This window comes from Dendrobates tinctorius, unplaced genomic scaffold, assembly GCF_039654945.1.
Source record: "Dendrobates tinctorius isolate UK_male_01 unplaced genomic scaffold, ASM3965494v1 ptg000001l, whole genome shotgun sequence".
Taxonomy (NCBI): domain Eukaryota; kingdom Metazoa; phylum Chordata; class Amphibia; order Anura; family Dendrobatidae; genus Dendrobates; species Dendrobates tinctorius.
This window is the reverse complement of record NW_027361669.1, coordinates 14,133,057-14,158,572: the sequence shown is the minus strand read 5'-3', so window position 1 is coordinate 14,158,572 and position 25,516 is coordinate 14,133,057. Positions and strand designations below refer to the sequence as shown.

Here is a 25,516-nt window from a genome sequence, read left to right as displayed (position 1 = left end):
CCCAAAAAAAGTTAATAAAAGTTAAATATAAATTACGGTATACGTGCTCCATAACTGTGTTGATAAAATACTTGTCCTGAAAAAATCCCTTCTGAATCTACAACATATAAAAAATAATAAATATCTGATTCTTGGAATTAAAAAAAATTGTATGGTCATTAATAGGGTTCTCTGGGAATTACAAAAAAATAAGAACCAAAACCAAAAGAAATATCAATTATGATAAATTATGATCATCCTCACACTGCAGTCCACTATATCTATGTGATCTGATACTGGAGATATCAGATAAGCTGAGGTAAGACGAGGCTGCTCATAGTGCTGTCCACCATGTCTATGTGATCTGATACTGGAGACATCAGATATGCTGAGGTAAGACGAGGCTGCTCATAGTGCTGTCCACCATGTCTATGTGATCTGATACTGGAGATATCAGATATGCTGAGGTAAGACGAGGCTGCTCATAGTGCTGTCCACCATGTCTATGTGATCTGATACTGGAGATATCAGATATGCTGAGGTAAGACGAGGCTGCTCATAGTGCTGTCCACCATGTCTATGTGATCTGATACTGGAGATATCAGAGATGCTGAGGTAAGACGAGGCTGCTCATAGTGCTGTCCACCATGTCTATGTAATCTGATACTGGAGATATCAGAGATGCTGAGGTAAGACGAGGCTGCTCATAGTGCTGTCCACCATGTCTATGTAATCTGATACTGGAGATATCAGAGATGCTGAGGTAAGATGAGGCTGCTCATAGTGCTGTCCACCATGTCTATGTAATCTAATACTGGAGATATCAGAGATGCTGAGGTAAGATGAGGCTGCTCATAGTGCTGTCCACCATGTCTATGTAATCTGATACTGGAGATATCAGAGATGCTGAGGTAAGATGAGGCTGCGCATAGTGCTGTCCACCATGTCTATGTGATCTGATACTGGAGTCAGTAATGAGCGGTCATAGAGGAGCGCTTAGGAAGCAACCTTGGGGCAGATTAGAATGTCAGGTCTCCACCGCAGCTCCAGCCGAAAACCTCCGATGGAGGATAGGAGCAATGAGAAAATGGAAAACGGTCTTAGGAGTGCAGGAAAGGGTCTCAGACAAGAGATGAGGTTAAACCACAACGCGTTTCGACGGAGTATCCGTCTTTATCAGGTGGATTTATACCAGGAGTACTGAGGTAAGAGGAGGCTGCTGACACTGCTGTCCTGTTTTTCTTTCTGATTTAATGCTGAAGATAAATAGAATGCTTATGAGAGAAGACAATGCTCATATTGCTGTGCACTGTCTTCGGATCCAAGACTGGGGATCATGCTGGAGATCATGCTAGGGTGTTGAGGAAAGAAGAGGCTGCTTATAGTTCTGTCTACCATGTTTATATGATCTAATATTGGAGATACAAATGGTACTGAGATAAAAAGAAGCAACTCACATTGCTATCTACCATATTTATCTGATCTAATACTGGATATACTAAGAGAGCCGAGGTAAGAAAAGGCTGCTCACACTGTTGTCAGTCGTGTCCTTGTGATCTAATGATGAAGATACCAGTGGTGCTGAGGTAAGAAGAGATTTTGTGCAGTACGGTCTACCATATTTCTTTGATCTAATATTGGAGTTAACAGGGTTGCTGAGGTTAAGAGAGGATGGTCCCACTTGTACCCATCTTATTTTTCAGATTAGCAAAACAAGTTATTTCCAGGTCACAGGAGTGGAGCTTCTAAGTACACATGCCCACAGGCTCCTGTTGTAGACAGCAAGTTATCTTTTATATCTGTGGCTATGCATGAGATTTAGAGTGCTGTAAAGAAAAATGGAGTTCCTACCGCTATAAAGATGTATTAATAAATTATCTGCTTTGATGATAAAATGGAGAATAGTTACTTTCAGTCTTTTAGCGAAGTCATGAATCATTTAAGAACCTGTTGCTGTTCTTTCATAAATGTTCTTTTTACAGATAATTGTCAGAATAACCCGTGTGAGCCGCGAGGTGTGTGTGAAAATACTTTAAGGTCTTACAACTGTATATGCAACGAGCCATACACAGGCAAGGATTGCAAGAAAGGTAAGGTGAACATCTTCCATAAAATTGGAGATGTTAAAATGAAACCGTACCATCAACATTGCAGGAAAGTTCTAATTCTAAGAGAAGTCACTAAAGACACCATAGGAAGATATTGGCAGTGCTAAGGGTGTGTTCACATAGCATCCTTTGCTGCCATTTTTTTTTCTTTTTTTAAAAAAGCACTGACAAAATGCAAAAAGAATGGATCTATTCATTTGTATGTAAAAATGACTTGCTGTTCATATATTTGAGATTTTCAATTTTTTTTTTTAAATGCTTAGGCTTTCAAAATGTAAATTACTTCTTTTAGATGCCAAGCACGTAAAATAATTAATTTACATCTTTCAAGCAATATCTGTTAGGAAGATACTCAACAGTTTATAATAAAAGTCACAAGGAAGGCTAAAAAACGTCCAATAGATGCCTGGTGTTATTTTGAGTAGTCAGCGTTTTTGTTAAAACCTTAAACACCAGTATTTTCATTAATGAAATAAAAAAAAATTCTAGAAAGTGAACTTTAAAAGGCACCCAAAAATGCAGGAAAAAACCCAGATAAAAATAAAGCCAGCAGAAAGGAATTTAGAAAAAGCATTCAGAAACAGACCAAAAAAAAACACACTAAAAAGATGTTTCAGATTTACATAACTTCAGTAAAAAGCATTTTCTGCTTTAATCCCTTTACCCCCAAGGGTGGTTTGCATGTTAATGACCAGGCCAATTTTTACAATTCTGACCACTGTACCTTTATGAGGTAATAACTCTGAAACGCTTCCATGGATCCCGGCGATTCTGACATTGTTTTCTCGTCACATATTGTACTTCATGTTAGTGGTATAATTCCATTGCTATAACCTGCGTTTATTTGTGAAAAAAACAGAAATTTGGCAAAAATTTTGAAAATTTTGCAGTTTTCCAACTTTGAATTTTCATGCCCTTAAATCACAGAGATATGGCACACAAAAAACTTAATAAGTAACATTTCACATATGTTTACTTTACATCAGCACAATTTTGGAACCGGTGTATCCTATTATGCTGTGGATCATTACCATATATGAACTTTTATAACCTAGATGTTTTCTGGACCACTTGTTAGTGGTCTCGGTGTAGTTGCGCGATAAACTACTCTTGGTTTTTTGTTTTCATTAATTTGGCGGATTACACACACAGAATCCGAAGTTTATCTGCAGCTTCTCACTATATAGTTTCATAGTTACTATTTTTTCTGCACATAGGGCGCTGGTGATATTTTGTTTAGTTTGTGTGCTTAAAAAAAATGAACATTTAAATTTTTTTCACAAAAAAAATTACTTCCAGTCCAATTTTTTTTATTTTACCAAGGGTAACAGGAGAAATTGGACCACAGAAATTATTGTGCAATTTGTCCTGAGTACGCTGATACCCCATATGTGGGGGTAAACCACTGTTTGGGCGCATGGCAGAGCTAGGAAGGGAAGGAGCACCGTTTGACTTTTTCAACACAAAATTGGCTGTAATTTATATTGAACGCCATGTCGCGTTTGGAGAGACCCTGATGTGCCTAAACAGTGGAAGCCCCAATAAGTGACCCCATTTTGGAAACTAGACCCCCCAAGGAACTTATCTTGATGTGTGGTGAGCACTTTGAACCCCCAAGTGCTTCACAGAAGTTTATAATGTACAGTCATAAAAATAAAAAAATCATTTTTTTTCCACAAAAATTATCTTTTTGCCCCCAAATGTTTATTTTCCCAAGGGTAACAGGAGACATTGGACCCCAAAAGTTGATGTGCAATTTGCCCTGAGTAGGCTGATACTCCATATGTGGGGGTTAACCACTGGGCGCATGGCAGAGCTTGAAAGGGAAGGAGCACCGTTTGACTTTTTCAACGCAGAATTGGCTGGAATTGAGATCAGATGCCATGTTGCGTTTGGAGAGCCTCTGATGTGCCTAAACAGTGGAAACCCCCCAATTCTAACTCCAACCCTAACCCCAACACACCCCTAACCCTAATCTCAGCCCTTACCCTAACCCTAGCCCTAACCCTAGCCCTAACCCTAGCCCTATCCCTAGCCCTAAACCTAATGGGAAAATGGAAATAAATACATATTTTTTAATTTTATTATTTTTCCCTAACTAAGGGGGTGATAAAGGGGGGTTTGATTTACTATTTATAGCATTTTTTTATGTTTGGCAGCTGTCACACGCTAAAAGACGCTTTTTATTGTGAAAAATAGTTTTTGCATCACCACATTTTGAGAGCTATAATTTTTCCATATTTTGACCCACAGAGTCATGTGAGGTCTTATTTTTTGCGGGATGAATTGACGTTTTTATTGGTACCATTTTCGGGCACATAACATTTTTTTATCGCTTTTATTCCGATATCTGGGACGCAGAATGAACGAAAGCCAGCATTTCATGAATTTCTTTTGGGGGGGAGGGGGAGTTTACATCGTTTCACGTGTGGTAAACTTGATAAAGCGGTTTTATTCTTTGGGTAAGTACGGTTACAGCGATACCTCATTCATGTCTTTTTTAATGTTTTGACGCTTTTAAACAATAAAAACAATTTTATATAAAAAATAACTATTTTTGCATCGCTTTATTCTGCGATCTATAACTTTTTTATTTTTTTGCTGATGATGCTGTATGGCAGCTCGTTATTTGAGGGACAAGATGACGTTTTCAGCGGTACCATGTTTATTTATATCCGTCTTTTTGATCGCATGTTATTGCACTTTTTGTTCGGCGTTATGATGAAAAAGCATTGTTTTTTGCCTTGGGTTTTTTTTTAAAGGGGTTCACTAAAGGGGTTAACTAGTAGGACCGTTTTATAGGGTGAGTTGTTACTCGGTGATACTAAATATGTGTATTTTTATTTTTTTTATTTACCAAAGAAAGAATTTATTAGGGAATATTTTTTTAAAATTTATTTAGGATTTTTAAAAAAATTATTTTTACACATGATTTTTTTTTAACTTTATTATATTGTCCCAGTGTGGGATATCACTGTATAGTGTCAGATCGCTGATCTGACACCTTGCAGTGCACTGTGTCAGATCAGCTATCTGACAGGTACTGCAGGAGGCTTTCTCAGCACCTGATCTCAGCAGGCACTGAGAAAGCCACCTCCCTGCAGGACCCTGAAGGCCCCTGCAGCCATATTGGATCCAGGGGCCTAAAGGAAGGCCCCCTCCCTGCGTGATATTTCCCTATGCCCCTGGTCCGTGACTGCTCCTTGCACATAGTGCCGAGTGTCAGCTGTGATAATCAGCTGACACCCAGCCCCGATGAGCTGCGCTCCCCCCGAGAGCGCAGCTGATCACTATAACGTACTATACCATCCATGGACCTTAAGGTCCAGGGCACATGGACGGGATAGTACATCATATGTCAGGAAGGGGATAAAAATGACGCTGTGTGCACCTACCTTATGGCTCATATGGCCATATTTTCAGTCTGAGTGCTGTTGTAGGGGGTATGATATATTACGGTTATACCTTTGCCTTTATCTTTCTTCCCGGTGCTGTATATTATCAGTGTATGTATATTTGTTAATGCTATGGTACTGCTACACTGTTATGTGTATTAAAGTGTCTTGATAAATGTATATATGTTTAATGTTGTAATGCTGCTATGTATAGTGTATAGGGTAAGCGCAGTTATTGGATTAGCCACTAGATGGGGACATTATAGAGTACAGAGCATTCAGCTAGTGAATAGTATAGGAAAGAGTTAACTATAGGAGGTGCTGCTGTGTGGTAAGTTAGAAACATTTCCTTAGGTAGTCAGAAGGCCAGGTGCCCGAATAGTCCACATGGGCTCTAGGCCCAGGACACCACAGCAGTCACGCAGGGTTTTGAAGAAGAAAAGTATACCTATTGGGATTCTATAGGACAGAAGTACGGTGTCAAGCAGCAGGATTGCAGCAGTTCATAGCTGGAAAAAGGAAGCGATCCAGAAAAGTACAGGGCGCGGATTGTTCAACATGTGGCAGATTATTGCATGGGCCGATGCTCTCAGGACTGGGGCCATTCGGAGTCTATAGGACAGAAGCGTGGTGTCAAGCATCAGGATTGCAGCAGTTCATAGCTGGAGAAAGGAAGCGGTCTGGAAAAGTATAGGGCGCAGATTATTCAACATGTGGCAGAGTATTGCATGGGCCGATGTGCTCAGGACCGGGGCAAAATGGACCAGAGAATCCCCAAGCATAGTGAGTCTGAACAGGGAGAACGCTGTGGTACCACCGAAGGCGCTATTATCCCATAATGTACTGGAGGACATGGAACTAAGTGCAGGGAAACAACAGAATGAGAACTGCATGGAACTTGCTGTTGATGTTGTAACTGACAAGAATGTGCTGCCAAGTTATTCAAGTAAAGTTTCACTTGCTGCATTTGAACCAGACTGTGTCTCAATTCTTGTGAAAACAATTGCAGAAAGGCTTCAGCACCACAGTGGTATCCCTGATGACGCAGTGAGAGAAGACACAGGTATGCTGGTGAAAGAATGCTGTTTTCATGTGAGAGGAGGCCAGGGCACAGATATACCGGAGTGCTCAGCCATGACTACGGCCCCGGACCTCCCTTACGCTGTGGAAAAAATGGACCACTCGGAAATTGAGATGACCATTTTTTTTCATATGGATCACATGCCCACATGAAAACATTGTGGCACGTACTAGTGTATTTCATATTTTGAATAACACTCACCTATTTAAGTCTCTAGATGAACCAAAAAACAGTGAGATCCTATAGGGATCATCTGCATAGCATCCAATTTTTACAGATATATTTCAATTCAATTCTGTTATCCCAGTGCAGTCCAATGCATGCCGAGTAAAGCCATGGAGAAGATGAAGAAATTACTTTCTCCTCATGCGAGAGGATCGGAGCACAGTAGCATGATACTCGGCTCATGCTCACAGAGCTGAAGCTGAGGGTCATAAGCATATCGCATCCGATGCTCTCACATTGGATGCCAAACACTGATTCCAGCCTATGTTTTTCACGGATAAACCTTGTACCGATTATGCTATAGTGGGTACGGAAAGTATTCAGACCCCTTTAAATTTTTCACTCTTTGTTTCATTGCCGCCATTTGGTAAATTCAAAAAAGTTCATTTTTTTTATCATTAATGTACACTCTCCACCCCATCTTGACTGAAAGAAACAGAAATGTAGAAATTTTAGCAAATGTATTAAAAAGGAAAAACTGAAATATTTCATGGTCATAAGTATTCAGACCCTTTGCTCATACACTCATATTTAAGTCACATGCTGTTCATTTTCTTGTGATCCTCCTTGAGACGGTTCTACGCCTTCATTGGAGTCCAGCTGTGTTTAATTAAACTGATAGGACTTGATTTGTAAAGGCACACACCTGTCTATATAAGACCTCACAGCTCACAGTACATGTCAGACCAAATGAGAATCACGGGGTCAAAGGAACTGGCCAAGGAGCTCAGAGACAAAACTGTGGCAAGGCACAGATCTGGCCAAGGTTACAAAAGAATTTCTGCAGTAGTTAAGATTCCTAAGAACACAGTGGCCTCCATAATCCTTAAATGGAAGAAGTTTGGGACCACCAGAAGTCTTCCTAGACCTGGCCGTCCAGCCAAACTGAGCAATCGTGGGAGAAGAGCCTTGGTGAGAGAGGTAAAGAAGAATCCCAAAATCACTGTGGCTGAGCTCCACAGATGTAGTATGGAGATGGGAGAAAGTTCCACAAAGTCAACTATCATTGCAGCCCTCCACCACCTGACATCAACCCCACAAATATTACCCCACTTGCCACCAGTACAGGGCAAGTGGGTAGAGCTGGGCAAAGCACCAGAAAAGGTGCATCTAATAGATGTGCCTTTTCTGGGCAGCTGAGGGCTGCTATTTTTAGGCTGGGGGGTCAATATCCCTGGCCCATTACCAGCCTGAGAATACCAGCCCCCAGCTGTGAGCTTTCGCAAGGCTGGTTGTCAAAAATAAGGGGCACCCCATGCCTTTTTTTAAATTATTTAAATAATTTTAAAAAAAGGATGGGGATCCCTCTATTCTTGATAACCAGCCTTGCTGAAGCTTTCAGCTGAGGGTTGCAGTCCCCAGCTGTGAGTTTTGTCTGACTGGTTATCAAAAATAGAGGCGAACCAACGCCATTTTTTTTTAAATTACCGTATTTATTTACAGGGCAGGAGCGGCAGATGAACACTCCCATCCGCCGCTCCCACTGTCACTGTTATTAGCAGCAGCAGGGGTAGGTTGATTGGAGTAATAGTCCCATCAGCCGCCGCCTGCTGTCTCTTTTATTACTTAAATGTAACTCTCATCATTCTCCCCTGCTCGTGCCGATCGCCGGCAGAGCAGGGGAGAATGATGAGAGCCATGTTCAGCATCTGGCGTATAGTCAGCCCTGGAAGTTCTAAAGTCACAGCTGCTCTTATCCTGGTGGGTCAGCGGAAGGGTGATACTCTGTAATTTGCACCATCTTGGGTATTTTGTGGGGACTATTCTAAATGCTATTGTTTATTGGAGATTCAATAAGGTATTGCGACACTGTTTTACCCTCACCCTGTGTTGTGTGAGTAGTATTATGCCCAAGGTAAAAGGAGAGCTGGCGTTCAGTGGGATAATCCCTGGTCCATGTGGTTTCGGCTAGCAGACTAGAGCACCCTCTGACCCCTGTGTCTCCACAGGGGACCACCGAATTTTCTGGTTAGGCCGCAGTTACATTACTGTGCATTATGTTCATGTTATGTGGTACTTTCAAGCTACTTTTTCAGGCAGATTCCAGGCAGAATCCGCCTAGTAAAGGCGCTATGTGCCTATAGCCTTGAAAAAAAGGTTTTGAATGTATTTTTTGTATTTGGAACATTTTTTTTCTGTTTCTATTGATTCTGTAAGTAAATTTGGAACATTTTTCCAATGTGGAACTCCCTAAGAATTTTCATTTTACTTTTTTTTCCAAGTGGGAAAAAAACACCACCATGTGCACCCTTGGCAACTTTTACCATTAAAATCAGTAGGAATTTTATTTAAAAAGTATTTAAAGGATGTTTTTTGTGTGAATTTTGATGTAGAATCCACTCTCAAATCCATGTAAGAAAAATAACTTTAGTGAAAACATACCCTAAAGAGAAATGGCTTGAAAAGCATGTCTGAGTCTAGCTAAATATGGTCTGGTGACATGAGGAAATTAAACCTGTTTTCTCTATCTCCTAGACAAGTGTTTTGATGAAAAGCTGCAAAAATATTTTGAACCCAAGGAGAAGTGGCTAAGGTATACACCCCCCATTTTGGAAGAATGCAACTGCCACGAAAAAGGAAAAATGTGCAAAAAAATTACAGGGAAAAGTGAGTTGGAAACACACACAGAAATTGACAAATAAACTAATGTACGGATTTAGGAGGTTGGATACGTAGATGTGTCTACATGAATATAAAAAAATTATAGACATACAAAATATGAAATCTTTAGAAAAAGAACACATTGTTGGGTATCAGGGGTTGTAGGTGACACTGGATAGCCACCCATTTATAACTGTATACTCAGAAATGTATGCATTTATTTCTCGCTTAAGTACTGAAGGCTTTTTCCCGATACTCTGGATTTACAGATTGTGATCACAACCCATGCCTTCATGGTGGGCAATGCATAAAGCAGAGAGAAACCAAGGTCTGTGGTTGTGTGCCTGGATTTTCGGGAGAGCATTGTGAAATAAGTAAGTCTTAATATGACGAATGCAGTTACGTTTTTGCCAGTAACTTTTCTTGAAAATGTTTATTTTCTTTTAAGATCAGAAAGAGTCTTGCTACCAAGGCAATGGCACCAGCTATAGGGGTACAGCAAAGGTCACCGTAGCTGGAACAGCCTGTTTAAACTGGGAATCTGATGTCATACAACACGAAGTTTCTTGGTTCAGTGGAAAGCATGCACAGAGACATGGCATAGGACCTCACCCCTACTGCAGGTAATACTAGAATCCTACTGCATAATCATTAGAAATGATAGCCCTTATTCATTGTTTACCACAAACAGCACCAATAACTTGTTCTGGCTGTTTCTGGTATTGCAGCTCAATTAATTTACTTCCAAAAGACTTGAGGTGCTATGAGGCTGGGGTACCAGAGAAAGACACAACTGAATTTGTATGACTATAGAATGGCTGACCATTGGCTTCTCATCAAACAACCAGCTTCCCAGGGGCCTACCGTCCATAGTGGTAGCTAACAGGGAAACTATGGGGCCCATGAGTCAGGGGTGCTTGGCACCACTGGGCATTGGGCCTCCTCACCCTATCAATTTCAGCGGTATCCACATACTCAAGGCGCGGATAAAGCTGAACAGTATGGTGGATCAGGGAGCTGAAGACCCACACCACTGATTGGCAGCTTTCTTTGTATACTTTACAGAAGCAGAAAGCTCTGAAAATCAATGGAGAGGACTATATGGCAGTAGGTTTCCTAGTCCTCTAGAGATAACTTCTTTCAGATAGAACAGCGATTTTATCAAAACTACAGCAAGCAGGCCAGGCCAGTAGGTAACTCATCACTGGAATCGGGGATCCCTTTAAAACCCCCTTTATAAATTTTTACCGCTATATTTTTTGGTAGCAAGTATACATAAGTCTAGTGCTGAGCACTTTAGTTTAGGTATGAATGACTCATTAAAGAGCTCCTGGTCAGCATAGTCTTCCAATTAAAAGGATGCCCAACTTGACATAGCAATGACCTATTTAGCCTGGTACTCCATATTGTAGTAGTAACCAAGATTGCACATGTGCAGACTACAACATAGACACTTGTAATAGATTCATGTTTTCTCATTCCTCAGGAACCCAGATAAAGATATACAACCCTGGTGTTTCACAATGAAGAATGAGAGGCTGACCTGGGAGCACTGTCTTATCCCCCCCTGTCAGTTACCAGGTACATGAGATGAATGGTGAAAAGGTGGTCATACAACTTAGACATCTGTCTGCCTAATGTCTCTTCCTACCGACCCTCCTATCCCTGTATACATATAGGCTCGGCTTGAAAAACATCTCTAAAGGCTGCACCAAAGACTACCCCTTGTGTCCGAAAACAGACCTAAAAAAAGATTATCGTCTATATCAAAGAGCACTTTAACTAGATTTACTCAATCACCAAAATACAATAGTGCGGAAATCCTATAAAATCCCTGTATTTTATTTAAAAAAAAGCTAAACGACAAAAAAATATTCATAACAGATGAACACTAAACCAGTTCTGAAGACTAAACGTCATTGAAAATAAGCCTCCCAAATATAGTCTCCTTTCTTTCCAATGTGTAAAGCTATTGCCTCAGGCTGGAGTCACACTAGCGAATAAAAAGACAGTCCGATGTTGATTTAGAAAAGTAGGAGGAGTGTCATCTGAGTACAAGGCATACATTCGTACATTCATATGACATATGCATGACATGCAGATGCAATCCGTATGCAATGCGTTTTTAACGTCATGTAATTTAAAGCTAGTTTTCAAACTAATAAAACAATATTATATACAGGTATAGATAGATCGTTAGATTGTTAGATGGATAAATAGATACCAATGGCATGTAAAAGTTTGGGAGTCCTTCATTGTCCCTGTTAATGTAAAAGGCCTAAAGATCACACATTTCAGTGGTTTGGTAGGCAAAAAAAGTCTATATATTGTCATTTTTAACATTTTAAGGATTTCAAAAAGGAAAATGGGCTGGTGCAAAGTTTGGGCACTCTTGGAGAATTGTGTGTGCAGATAACTTTGATCAAGGTTTCAGAACTTAATTAGCTTGTTAGGGTTATGACTTGTTCACTATCATCGTTAGGAAAGAACAGGTGATGCAGATTTCCCAGCTTTATGAAAACCCAGCCTCCTCTAACCTTATGCCAATAAACAGCAGCCATGAGTACTTCTAACCAGCTGCATAGCACTCTGAAAATGAAAATAGTGAAGGCCCACAAAAAAGAAGGCTGCAAGAAGAAAGCAAAGCGTTTTCAAGTTGCCCTTTCCTCAGTTCGAAATGTAATTGAGAAATGGCAGTTAACAGGAACAGTGGATGTCAAGAGAAGGTCTAGAAAACCAAACAAAATTTCAGTAAGAGCTGCTCACAGGATTGCTAGAGAGGCAAATCAGAATTCCCGCTTGACTGCAAAAGACCTTCAGAAAGATTTAGCAGACAATGGAGTTGTGGAACGTTGTTCTACTGTTCAAAAACATTCTGCACAAACATAGCCTTCATGGAAGAGTCATCAGAAGGAAGCATGAGGATGGATCAACCATGTTTTGGAGTACTGTTGCAGCCAATGGCACTGGGAACATTTCTTGGGTAGATAGAAGAATGGATTCAATGAAATGTCAACAAATTCTTGATGCAAACATGACACCATCTGTAAAAAAGCTGAAGTTGAAAAGAGGATGACTTCTCCAAATGAATAATGATCCTAAACACATGTCAAAATCCACAAAGGTGCAAGCTGAAGGTTTTACAATGACCTTCACAGTCCTCTGATTTGAACTTCATTGAAAATTTGTGGCTAGACCTCATAATAGCAATGCAGTTCACGCAAGATAACACAGGAATCTCACAGAACTGGAAGAATTTTTCAAGGAAGAATGGCTGAAAATCCCTCAAATAAGAATTGAAAGACTCTTGGCTGGATCACAATAACAGTAATTTTGACCAGGGGTGCCCTGAGAAAGATAGATAGCCATCGGATATTTTATAAGCTCTGTGGAGCTTATCCTGTTGCTTTTTAGGAATAAATGTAAACAAAATTTTGTGGCGTCCCCCCTATTTTTAAAAACCAGATAAGTGAAAGCTGAAAATTGTGAGCTATTTTTATTTGTCTGAGAAGGGATCAACAATCATGGAGCTTCCCAGCCTATGAATATCAGCCCCCAGCTGTATGCTTAGACTTTACTGGTTATTAAAAATGGTAAACCATAAAAAAAGATGGATAATGGATATTGGCCCCTTTCCAGCCTAATAAGACCAGCCTTCAGCCGCCCCTTAAATGGCACATACATTAGATGTGCCAGTTTTGGCCCTTAGCCTCGGCTGTTTCCGATTGCCCTGGTGGTTTGGCAGTCGGGGTAATACTTTTGGGATTGATGTCAGCTGTGTAATGTCCGCTGACATCAAGCTCAGGAGTTACTAATGGAGAGGTGTCTGTCAGACATTCCCATTACTAACTCCGTGGTCAAAAGAAAGAAATAGACACACACACAAAAACCCTTTATTTGTAAAAAGCACTCCCAAACAAATTCCCATTTTATCCATTTATTACACAAAAAAATCCACAATGATCCTCCGATGTCCATATGGAGGTCCCACGATGATCCCCATATTCATCTTCCACTGTAAGGAGCCCCGTTCAGAGATGCTACTGCTTGTAACATGAAAACTTACTGCCTGTTCTCACGCTGCACGGTAAGTTCTCATGCTACGAGCAGTGACAACAGTAAGGTTACCGCCGTTCAGAGTCTATGAACGGCGATAACCTTACTAACTTCACCACTCATCACAGCAGCTGGATTCTCGTGCTGCGCAGCATGAGAACGGGCAGTGGTTGCAGCTACAGTCTATGTAGCGTCATTTTCTCAACTGGGCTCTATAGACTGGATGAAGAAGATTGGGATCATCGTGGAACCTCCATTTGGATTACGTTGTGCCCTGTGGATTATTTTTTATGGTAATAAATGGGTAAAAGAGGGAATTTGTTGGGGAGTGTTTTTTACAAATTAAGAACTTTTGTTTGTGTATTTCTTTTTTTGTACTATGAAGTTAGTAATGGGGGTGTCTGTCAGACGCCTCTCTATTACTAACCCCTGGGGATCAGACATTACACAGCTGACATCAGCCCCAAAACTATTACCCAGATTTCCAATGCACCAGGGAAATTGGGAACAGCTGATGCTAAGCTCCAGAATTTGCGCATCTAATTGATGCACCATTTCTAAGGTGGATGAGGGCTTTTTTTTAGGGTCCATCCTTTTTAATAACCAGTGAAGGCTTAACAGCAGACAGCTGGGGGATGAAATTAATAGGCTGGGAAGCTCCATGGTTATTGTTCCCTTCCCAGACTAATAAGGCCAGCTCACAGTTGTCAGCTTTCCCTTAGATGGTTATTAAAAATAAGAGGTCCCCCTGCTCACGTCCAGGCCCATTTTAAGTTCACCAATAACCATCTGGATGATCCAGAAGAGGCATCGGAGAATGTCATGTGGTCACATGAGAAAACACAGCAAAAAAGGCAGAGATGGTTACCTGCCCAGGCCTTCAAACAAATACACTATCAGGATGCAGTGGACAGGCAGGTAAGCATCTCTGCCTTTTTTGCTGTGTTTTTGAATTTTTGGAGGATTTTTAAGTCCTCTTTGTGTGCTATTGCTGTTTAGTGTTAGGACTCGTAAGTGTGGGTGTTAGGGACGGCGGAACGCACTAAATAATAAATAATAATAAGTGCGTTCGCCACCCTGGTTCCACCGTGCAGAAGGTGTTACACTGCTGCTAGGTAATGGCAGACGCCCAATATGGCGGTATAACGCACGCGGATTGAACGTCACCCGGAGTGCTCTGGGCAGCCTCTGTTTCTTCACGGAGGCGCCGAGGTGTTAAATACAAAGGCCGAGCCCGTTGACGTTACTGGACTCAGTGGAATGCATGCACGGTATATGGTCACAGGACTTGGGCCCAAGACACGGGGTCCGCATCCGTCTAGACCTACCGTGCGTCCGGCGTCGCAACCGCGGATGCCAGAAAGTACTGCTGACTGCAGCGCGGCGACAGACACTGCCGCTATACAACAATGCCCGGAAGCTGGCACACTGTCGGACGCTAGCACTGTGGAAGATGTGCACTGTGGCCTGTAGCTTGCCACTGACTGGCGCTGACTCTATCACTAGTTCCCTATACACACTTGTAAAATTAGAGGGAAGGGGATCTTAATGAGTCATTTGCAAGTCCATACATCCATCATCATTCACACAGTTAGCAACTAGAGTCTATACTAGCGCATGGCCGAGCGGCCATGCAAACCTTTTATAACCGGGACCTTCCGGAAGCTTCCAGATCCCTGAGCTGGACCAATCAGATCTGGAGAAGGACCTGTGCATGTGACTCCCAATCTCCAATGGGAGATCGTCTCGTGAGCATGCTCACTGGAGCGACGGAAGGACTTAGCCTCTGGAGCGGTTTGCTGCTGAGCAGCCTGCATTGCTATTGCTGGCCCCGAGGTGGCAGCAACGACCAGACCTACAGAGGTGGTCTGAGCAGAGCGTTGGGAACAATGGGGTTGCTGAGCATGCTCCTCTGCGGTCGATGGAGAATGGGAGACCGCTGAATGTGAGGCTCTGGATCCCTGCTGTGCAGTTGCAGGAACCCGCCGCCTAACAGTGGGGTGGAGCTTATGTATTTTGGCCAAAATATCAACTAATACCTCACATTTTTTTAAATTTTTTTGTACTTTTTAGGGTGCAGTTTGGCCCATTTGGTCTTGTAAACTGTGGTGTCTGTTCACATGGGATGCATTTTGATAGCGCTGGGCAGCCCGCCTGATCTAATAGAAGGGCGTAACTAATAGGCTGTTAACCTGGGTGCATTGCCATAGTGTGAACAGCGCCACCTACAAGTCTTCATTGTGCATTAATATATCAAGCAACTGCCCCCTCCATGGATTGGTAGGCTGTGAGCGGTTGTCTCATCGGTATTCTTGCACCTGTGTTGCCGCCATCTTAACTATATGGGTCCACTGCATCCTGCATTTGTTTGGAGGCCTTGGCAGGTAAGCATCTCTGCCTTTTTTGCTGTGTTTTTGAATTTTTGGAGGATTTTTAAGTCCTCTTTTTGTGCTATTGCTGTCATGTGGTCAGATGAGACCAAAATAGAACTTTTTGGGATCAACTCCACTCGCCGTTCTTGGAGGAAGAAGAAGGATAAGTACAACCCCCAAGAACACCGTGACAACTGTGAAGCATGGTGAGGAAACATGGTGGGGAAACATCATACTTTGGGGGTGCTTTTCTGGAAAGGGGACAGAATGACTACACCATATTAGGGCAGTTTCAAACGTCCAGATAATTCCGGTACCGGAAAAACCGGTACCGGAGCTATACGTGTCCGTGTGTCCGTGTGCATACGGAGGCCATCCATGTGACATCCGTGTGCTATCCGTATGTCCGTGTGTACCATCCGTGTGCTGTCCATGTGCTGTCCATGTGCTGTCCGTGTATTTGAAAAATTAGTTTCAATGTTAACCCTTTGACTTTTAAAAAACGCACACGGACAGCATCCGTGCGCGGTACGTGTTTACACGGACCCATTGACTTGTATGGGTCCGTGTGATTCGTGCTGTTGCACAAAAACGGACATGTCGGCGTGTTTTGCACACGGACACACTGTCCGTGAAAACACGCTGACATCTGCATAGACACATTCATTTGAATGTGCCTACGTGTGTCAGTGTCTCCGGTACGTGAGAAAACTGTCACTACACATACCGGAGACACTGACGTGTGAAACTGCCCTTAGAGGGAGGTTAGATATGGTTATGTATAGTGAGATTTTGGCCAACAACCTCCTTCCCTTAGTAAGAGTATTGAAGATGGGTAATGGCCGGGTCTTCTGGCATGGCAATGACACAAAGCACGCAGCCAGAGCAACTATGGAATGGCTCCGAAAGAAGCATTTCAAAGTCCTGGAGTGGCCTAGCCAGTCTCCAGGTCTGAACCCAATAGAAAATCTTTGGAGGGAGCTGAAACTCAATGTTCCCAGCAACGGCTCCGAAACCTAAAAGATCTGGAGAACCACAGAAATACATCTGACCTCTTGAACTACAAACAAAGATTTCTGTACCAAATATTAAGTTCTCTTTTACTATGTTATCAAATAATAATTTGACACAATAAAATGTAAATTATGTAAAAATCATACAATGTGATTTTCTTAATTTTTTTTTTAGATTCTGTCTCCATTCTTTGTAGGTGGGAAAACTTGCAAAATCGCCAGTGTTTCAAGTACTTATGTTCCCCACTGTAGCTTCCAACCGTCCCAGTGTCAGAGGGACGATCTTGATTTGTGAGAGCTGTCCCGGAAGGTCAGGACTATGTCCTGACTTTTCCTCACGCTGCTGTCGGCTATGTCTCTTGCAGTGAAGGCTTTACTTGCTTGTGCTACTTGCTCCTGTGTTGTTCCTCCTCCTCTCCTGACTCTGGGGGACTGGGCAGGAGTCCCCCTACTCTATTTATACTTAGACTATGTTGACAGGCAGCATTTTTTTTTGCAGCCAAAACTTGATCTCTTGGCAGTAAAAGCGCCGCATTCAAAACGCCCGGTTTTCAGAGCCTTCACAACTATTGTGATGCGTTTTTGGGGGTCGGATTACATGGGTGCTTTTTCTACAGTATGTTTAATAAAGTTAGTTTAGTTAGTTTTTTTTTTTACCAAAAACGCTGCAAAAATACCATAAAAATGTTATGTTTTTTGCAACTTTTTTTTACACTTTCTTGTGGGTGAAAAAACACTGCAAAAATGCTGAAAAAATTGACATGCTGCAGATTTAAAAAATGCCCCAGTTCTCAAATTCAGTCACGAATAAAAATAAAATCTATGAGCCACAGGCTATACTACAATAAATTGGTGACTGATAAATGGTGTAATGGTTTTTTTCTCCATTAGACCCATTAATATTTAAGAGCAATGTAAAGCTGAAACTATGTTCAGATGTAGTGAAAAAGCTCAGTTTTTTCTGTTGCTTTTTATCTACACATTTTATCCAGGTATTTGCACCAAACTATGCAATATTGATCTTCTCTGATTATTGCTTTTTTGTGCTTTTCCTTCATTTTATGCATTTTTGGTGCAGATATGAAGTAGTATTTTTAATGCTTTATTTATAGAAAAGTGTTGATTTTGCACTTAAAGATGCAACTGCGTTTTTTGACATTTGTTTTTTTAGATCCGTTTTTCAGGCTCCCTATTTGAATGAATGAAAAAAGACAACCACTTTGTTTGGACAGTTAGGCCATGTTCACACGTAGCGTAAATGCTGCATTTTTTCTTCTGCGTTTTTGAGTGGAAAATCTTCTGAATTTAAATGTTGAAGAAAAGTAGATGTGATTTCATGAAAATTCAGCTAAAGACGTTGATGAGTTGAGTCATTTTGGTGCTTTTTTCTATATTCTTCTATGAGAAAAATAATGCATAATGGTCTTATGCCTCAAAAAAAGCCCTACCTCTATGAGGATAAAGAAATAAAACAAAGTTTTGGCTCTTAGAGAGGAAAGAAAAAAGTGAAAATGTAAAAACGGAAAATTATCTGGTCATGAAGCAGGTTCATCAGTTATAAATGATAAACCTAGGAATCAATTATTAATTCCGTTGTAAAAAGTATCGTCAGCATGATTGTTCAGATTAAGAGCATACATTGCTGCATAGGTCACTTTTTTATGCGCTCTGCAGCAGATGTAAGCAGGTTACATGGATGCAATGAGGTAAACCAGTGTTCAACAACTCCAGTCCTCAAGAGCCATCAACAGGTGAAGTTTTCAGGATTTCCTTAGTATTGCTCTTGTGATGAAATTATTGCCTGTGCACGTACTGCAGCTACTACATTGTTGTTGGTTTTTGAGGACTGAAGTTGGGGAACACAGGTGTAGCCAATGAGGAGTCAATGGTGATTGATCCAATAATGAAATGAGAGATGCTTTTAATCCATTTGTCCCACAAAGTGTCCCGCTCTGCTACATCTAGATGGCAGGCTGCATGGTGCGACCATGCAGCCTGTCATCCAGCAGAGAAACTGAGCACCATGTGCTCAGTGTCTGTGTGAACTGCTTTTCCTTGTTTGAGGGCACCGCAAGCGTGAGAAAGTTCTCCTGCTCGCAGTGCCGTCTGACAGGTCCTGCAACTTCATGGCCAATGAACTCACTTCTATGTATCTATGTAATATAAGTACATATATATACTGTATGTGTGTGTCATTGACATCTATATATATATGTGTATTCTGTGTGTATATATCTATTATATGCTAACCTGTCAGTGTGATTTTACTGTAGCCGCATATGAATTGTCAGCTTTTCAAATGTGATAGATGTGTAAAAATTGGACAGCACTCACATGATCATAGTGCTGTGTGATTTTTTTTCTCACGCGCATTGACTGATTGATCACGATTACAATTGTAGCATGCTGCGACTTTTTTCCTGTCCGATTGTGATCCGATCTGAAAAAAAAAACATAAATGAACACACAATCATAGAATAACATTGGTCCAAATTCAATCCGATTTTTTATCGGATTTCATTCGTCTGATTTCATCGCAAGTGGATAGAGTCCTAAGGATTGAGTACGAGATTGGGAAGTAGCACAAGAAAAGACAGTAAAACAGGTTATATTACAATACAGAATTTAGCAACACAGATATCCAGAATTTAATTACAATATTATTCCCAATATTATCCCAATATAACTCACATGTTATAATCCTTATCTCTTAGTAGCAATAACAGTCAAAGTTATTTTAAATCAGTATCACATTACTTGTCAATGTCGCTAGCTATATGAGCAAAATAAAATGGTACGCAGACCCTAACAAGATCACGACACTACCCGCTTGGCTGCAAGTTCTATTCAGGGGAGATTTGTCGATTTCTCTCACTCAACCCATTGCACACTTTTGCTACTTGAAGCGCGGTTCCAGCCAGTACCGTATGTCTGCACAGGAACGCAAAGGCCCACCGGAACGGTCCTCAGCTACAGACGGATCGTTTCTCAGGCTGGCATGGTCCTCTACTGGCTTTCTCCTACTTTCGCAGGGTACTGTCTTCTACTGCCGTGGATGCTTGTTTTCTACTGGTGCGGGACTTGTGCTTAGCACGGTCTTCTACTGGCCTGGTTCCCGGTCTTTGTCTCAGCTCAGGTCATGGATCTTCCTCTTAGCTCCGTTCATTGATCTTCCTTTCAGCTCAGGTCATGGATCATCCTCTTGGCTCAGACCTTCCCTGGGATATATAAAAAACAAATCTGAACTGAGAAAAGTAAGTTAATGTGTATGCACAATGTAAGTGCATATTAACACATGACCATTAACCAGAGAAAACAAAACACAAAAAACACAAATATCCTGAACTAAAAAGTAAAAAAATACTGCAAATAATGCATAAAGGTAATAATAATAATAAGGGTATTTAGTAAACATAATTTTGATCCCTTCACTGGGATATGACTGATCTTGGACCCCAATGGTGTCTGTATTCCCATTTTACAACCACATGACTTGCCTGGTACAGACTCTTTTTATATTTAGTAACTGCGACAGAACTTTCAATTGACCAGGCATTCTCTTTCAAACTCTTTCCTCCAAGAACACACTTTCTGTCCTTCAGTTCCTGCTTGCTCAGTTCAACCAGCAGATGATGGCATTTACTTGTAAGTGCTGTGGGATGTCGACTGGATGCATCTTCTCTTCACCAACCCCTTACACAGTGATGGAGATTGCAATCACATTTCTATTGCTCTATTTTACATACCACTATTTATTTGCAGGTTGTTTGAAAAAGTGTGCTACTTTAACATACACAGTACAAAATAGCTACATAGCAATGCAAAAGAGCAAGGTCCAATTAATATTGTGTTATTATTTATTTATGGTACTGCTAAAGATGTCTTCCAATGAACTGTAATGAGACCCAATGAAGACCGAATTGTAAGGGTAAGTGTACAAGCACCGCGTAAAAAGAACATGATGCACAGCAATGCTGTTTATATATTCTGTAATATGTCATGTCTTTCACTGCTTTATGGTTCAGAAACCTTGAAGCGGTTTAAAGAAGTGACCTACTCAGTGTTCAGGTGGCTTCTGATAAAGATACTGATGCTTTAAACTATAGTGCATAAAAGGCTGTGGCGGAGCTCCATGGCAAGAAAGACCCATTGGCGAAACCACTTCCGGAAAAAAACTGTTGTAATTTTCCAGTAACAGCTTCATTAGGGAAAACCTAAAAATGACTATCTAAAAGATGTTTTAAGTGCATAGACTGTTAAATGCACAGGTAAACTCGAAAAAGGAATGTTACACCTGAGTGTTCTAAAAGCAATGGTGTCATGTTGGCATTGCTGTAAAACTGGCAAAAGATGTGTGTTCATGAAAGAAGGCACCTTTTGTGAACACACAACATGCAAAAAGAGCCTAAAAGAACATATTGGTCTCCATCAATGTATCATGTTAAAAGAACTCCAAATGACAATCATACTCTAGCCTAAATATAGCCTAAATTACAATTATATAAAATTAAAATTAAAATAAAATTATATAAAAACGAAATCTCCAACATCTTACAAGGTTCACCTGAATGGCTCTAAACAGCACTTTCAACAATGACAAGTTTCTACAAGAAATGATGACATTTTTATGTCTTTGCAGCGAGTACTTCATCTTCACCAAGCATTCAACCCAAACCTACAACACAGTTTGTGCCATCTGCCCCTGATCCGCCAGTCACTACAGCAGTACCTAAGGATTCCACCCAAGGCATACCTGCGGACTGTGGGAAGACATTTCGGAAAAGCCCATCGATAACACCACGTATTGTAGGGGGATGGGTTGCACTGCCAGCATCTCATCCTTATATGGCTGCTATCTACATTGGAGAAATCTTTTGTGGAGGGACACTCATCTCCTCTTGTTGGGTTTTAACTGCAGCTCATTGTTTGGATCGTAGGTAAGATTAACATTTAAATTAAGTCATTTAACACAAAAAGTTGTGCTTTCATTTCATTCTCACGTTAAATATTGCATTTTGTTAGTATTTTGGATTGTTTAACAATTTAAGGGTCAAAATGATATACAGTGGGTATGGAAAGTATTCAGACCTCTTTACAATTTTCACTCTTTCTTTCATTGCAGCCATTTGGTAAATTCAAAAAAGTTCATTTTTTTCTCATTATGTACACTCTGCCCCCCATCTTGATGGAAAAAAACAGAAATGTAAAATTTTTGCAAATTTATTAAAAAAGAAAAACCAAAATATCACATGGTCATAAGTATTCAGACCCTTTGCTCAGACACTCATATTTAAGTCACATGCTGTCCATTTACTTGTGATCCTCCTTGAGATGGTTCTACTCCTTCATTGGAGTCCAGCTGTGCTTAAATAAACTGATAAGACTTGATTTGTAAAGGCACACAACTGTCGAGCTCACAGTGCATGTCAGACCAAATGAGAATCATGAGGTCAAAGGAACTGGCCAAGGAGCTCAGAGACAGAATTGTGGCAAGGCACAGATCCGGCCAAGATTACAAAATAAGTTCTGCAGTGCTCAAGGTACCTAAGAGGATAGTGGCCTTCATAATCCTTAAATGGAAGAAGTTTGGGACCACCAGAAGTCTTCCTAGACCTGGCCATCCAGCCAAACTGAGCAATCGTGAGAGAAGAGCCTTGGTGAGAGAGGTAAATAAGAACCCCAAGATCACTGTGGCTGAGCTCTACAGATGCAATAGGCAGATGGGAGAAAGTTCCACAAAGTTAACTATCACTGCAGCCCTCCACCAGTCAGGCCTTTATGGCAGAGTGGCTTGACGGAAGCCTCTCCACAGTGCAAGACATATGAAAGCCCTCATAGAGTTTGCTAGAAAACACATGAAGGACTCCCAAACTATGAGAAATAAGATTCTCTGCTCTGATGAGACGAAGATAGACCTTTTTGGTGATAATTTTAAATGGTATGTGTGGAGAAAACAAGGCACTGCTCATCACCTGCCCAATACAGTCCCAACAGTGAAACATGGTGGTGTCAGCATCATGCTATGGGGATGTTTTTTAGCTGCAGGGACAGGACGGCTAGTTGCCATTGAAGGAAACATGAATGCTGCTAAGTACAGAGATATCCTGGATGAAAATCTCTTCCAAAGTGCTGTGGACCTGAGACTTGCCTGAAGGTTCACCTTCCAACAAGACAATGAGCCTAAGCACACAGCTAAAATAACAAATGAGTGGCTTTGGAACAACTCTGTGACCATTCTTGATTGGCCCAGCCAGGACCCTGACCTAAACCCAATTGAACATTTCTGGAGAGACTTAAAAATGGCTGTCCACCAACGTTCACCATCCAACCTGACGGAACTAGAGAGGATCTGCAAGAAAGAATGGCAGAGGATGCCCAAATCCAGGTGTGAAAAACTTGTTGCATCATTCCCAAGAAGACTCATGGCTGTACTAGCTCAAAACGGTGCTTCTACTCAATACTGAGCAAAGGGTCTGAATACTTATGACCATGTGATATTTCAGTTTTTTTTAAATAAATTTGCAAAAAATTCAACATTTCTGTTTTTTTAGGTCAAGATGGGGTGCAGAGTGTACATTAATGAGAAAAAAATGAACTTTTTTGAATTTACCAAATGGCTGCAATGAAACAAAGAGTGAAAAATGTAAAGTGGTCTGAATACTTTCCGTACCCACTGTAGATATATAAATTATGCTATGGGTTTTTAATTTAAATTTTGATTTTAGGAAAACCCCTTTATCAGCTATCAAGATACAGTAAGTCATAAGCTTCTGATTGTAGGGAGTCTGAGTGTTAGGACCATCAGCAATCACAAGAGAATGGAACGTAGGTTGTGCATGCCCTCTGTACTCTTGGGACTGCAGTAGTTCAAGCAGTAGGCCTCATCACAAAATGACGATAGGTCATACAGTGTTCTTCTGGGCAGCCCCTTTATGGCCAAATAGTTTTTGGTACATATTTTTCACAAAAGTCTGTATCTCCCAAAACTGACATTAAACCATTTATGCATTCATGTATGGGAATGAGACCCTATAATAATTAATCACACTTATTAGTAGTGAAGAGATTTGTACTCACTCAGCTGCAGTTTAGGTAGACACATGGGATTGCAGGTCCTATTTATTTCTTAACTAAGCAGACGATAAAAAAAAAAGCACTAGACACCTTAGCTGGCATGAAATGGCCGAGTGACTTTAATAGGGTTACTTTTTTAAAATAAATGAATAAATATAAAATTAATTAACACTAAAATAACCAAAGTTATCAAAGTCCATGTAAGAACCAATGAACTCAGGACCATTTTAGAATTAAAACTTTCCCCACATGGACACATTGGTCACGGGGTGGCCACCACCCCCTCAGCCATTTCTCGAGTGCAGACTGCAAACTCATATTGAAAATATCTAAACCAATGTCATCTAAATGCACACCATCCCGGCGATAAAGCCCCGGTAAGAAACCCTCCAAATCGATGTTTTGATGTGAAAAACCACACATCTAGGGCATAAAGCGCTCCAAAAACTTATTAAACCGTTTACGAATGCCCTCCAAAAATTGTAAATTATGTGAAGACTATAACAAGCGTGGGATGATCTCGGAAAAAAATTATCACAATTTCAGAAAACATAGTATGCGCCAATAACAAATTTTGGCGGACCTGAAAAAGCAACTCACGCGTGCGTATTTTTCCAAGATCATTACCAGCCAGATGCAGAATAATTTAGCTGGGTTGAGGAAATCGGTGAGACAAAGCAACCAACATGTCATAAAGGGAAGCCCACCTCATGCCCATACCAACAAATATGCAAGACATCATGCTCGAAACCAAGATTTTCAGAATTAGGTCGTCCTAGGACCCTCTTCTTTTCCCAATATATATATGAATGGCCTACAATCCATATAGTCTTCTTGCCTGTGAAGGAAAAAACGTAAAAAAATTAAACAATACTGTTAGGCCGAATGTACAATCTAACTCTTCCTGACGCCCATCTCTGTTGCTGCGCCAATACGAAGAGAGTGGAAGGAGAACTGAAAATTCTTCAACCCCAATTTAGACATACAACTTCGCAATACTGAAGAGAATTGAAACCGAGTCAGAGGAAAACCATTTTCATGAATAAACAGAGGGCCGTCAACCTTTGGGCGAACCGATAACCAATTACTCAAAGTCGAGTGCTTGCAGAGTGCAGAACCTGGAATCGCCTGGAGGTGAACTGACACCCACCTTACCCACTTGCTCCATCTTAGATTTACGAACCCGAACGACTACTCTATTTACCATAGGATCCACATCCGGTATGTTCAAACCAGAGTATCGAGCGTTACTGAAGCAGATCAATTCGCCAACGCGGAAGGCTCCAAAAAACGCAAGAGAAAAACAAGACTTAAACATCAAAACTTCAACTTGATTAAAACACACCAAATGTAACACATCCCATAAGCAAGTCATTAAATCAATGGTGATAGCTCTCCTCCTATCCAATCGGGAGTGCTGCTTCCTCAACCCTTTGAGGAATTACTTAACAGGGAACCGTGAAGAAGCCCCTTTTAACTTAAGAAAAAACGATATGCCCTATACCATTTTGTAAATGCTGGAATGGCCGTAACCCTTAGCCACCCATCCTTCCAAGAATCGTAAAACCACCGAAACCCTGGCAAACAGCGGAGGTATCTGTTCCAATGTACA

General features: G+C 41.0%; 1 protein-coding gene across 2 annotated transcripts in view; it reads left to right on the top strand.

Annotated features, from left to right (window-relative positions):
- Positions 1-25,516, top strand: part of F12 (coagulation factor XII) — a 163,894-nt gene that overhangs the window by 96,417 nt on the left and 41,961 nt on the right. For both annotated transcript variants that reach the window (XM_073566912.1, XM_073566995.1), the window contains exons 5-10: positions 1,962-2,069; positions 9,264-9,395; positions 9,659-9,763; positions 9,838-10,012; positions 10,876-10,970; positions 21,470-21,767. In XM_073566912.1, coding sequence (XP_073423013.1) covers positions 1,962-2,069; positions 9,264-9,395; positions 9,659-9,763; positions 9,838-10,012; positions 10,876-10,970; positions 21,470-21,767 — 913 coding nt within the window. The remainder of the gene's footprint in view (positions 1-1,961; positions 2,070-9,263; positions 9,396-9,658; positions 9,764-9,837; positions 10,013-10,875; positions 10,971-21,469; positions 21,768-25,516) is intronic.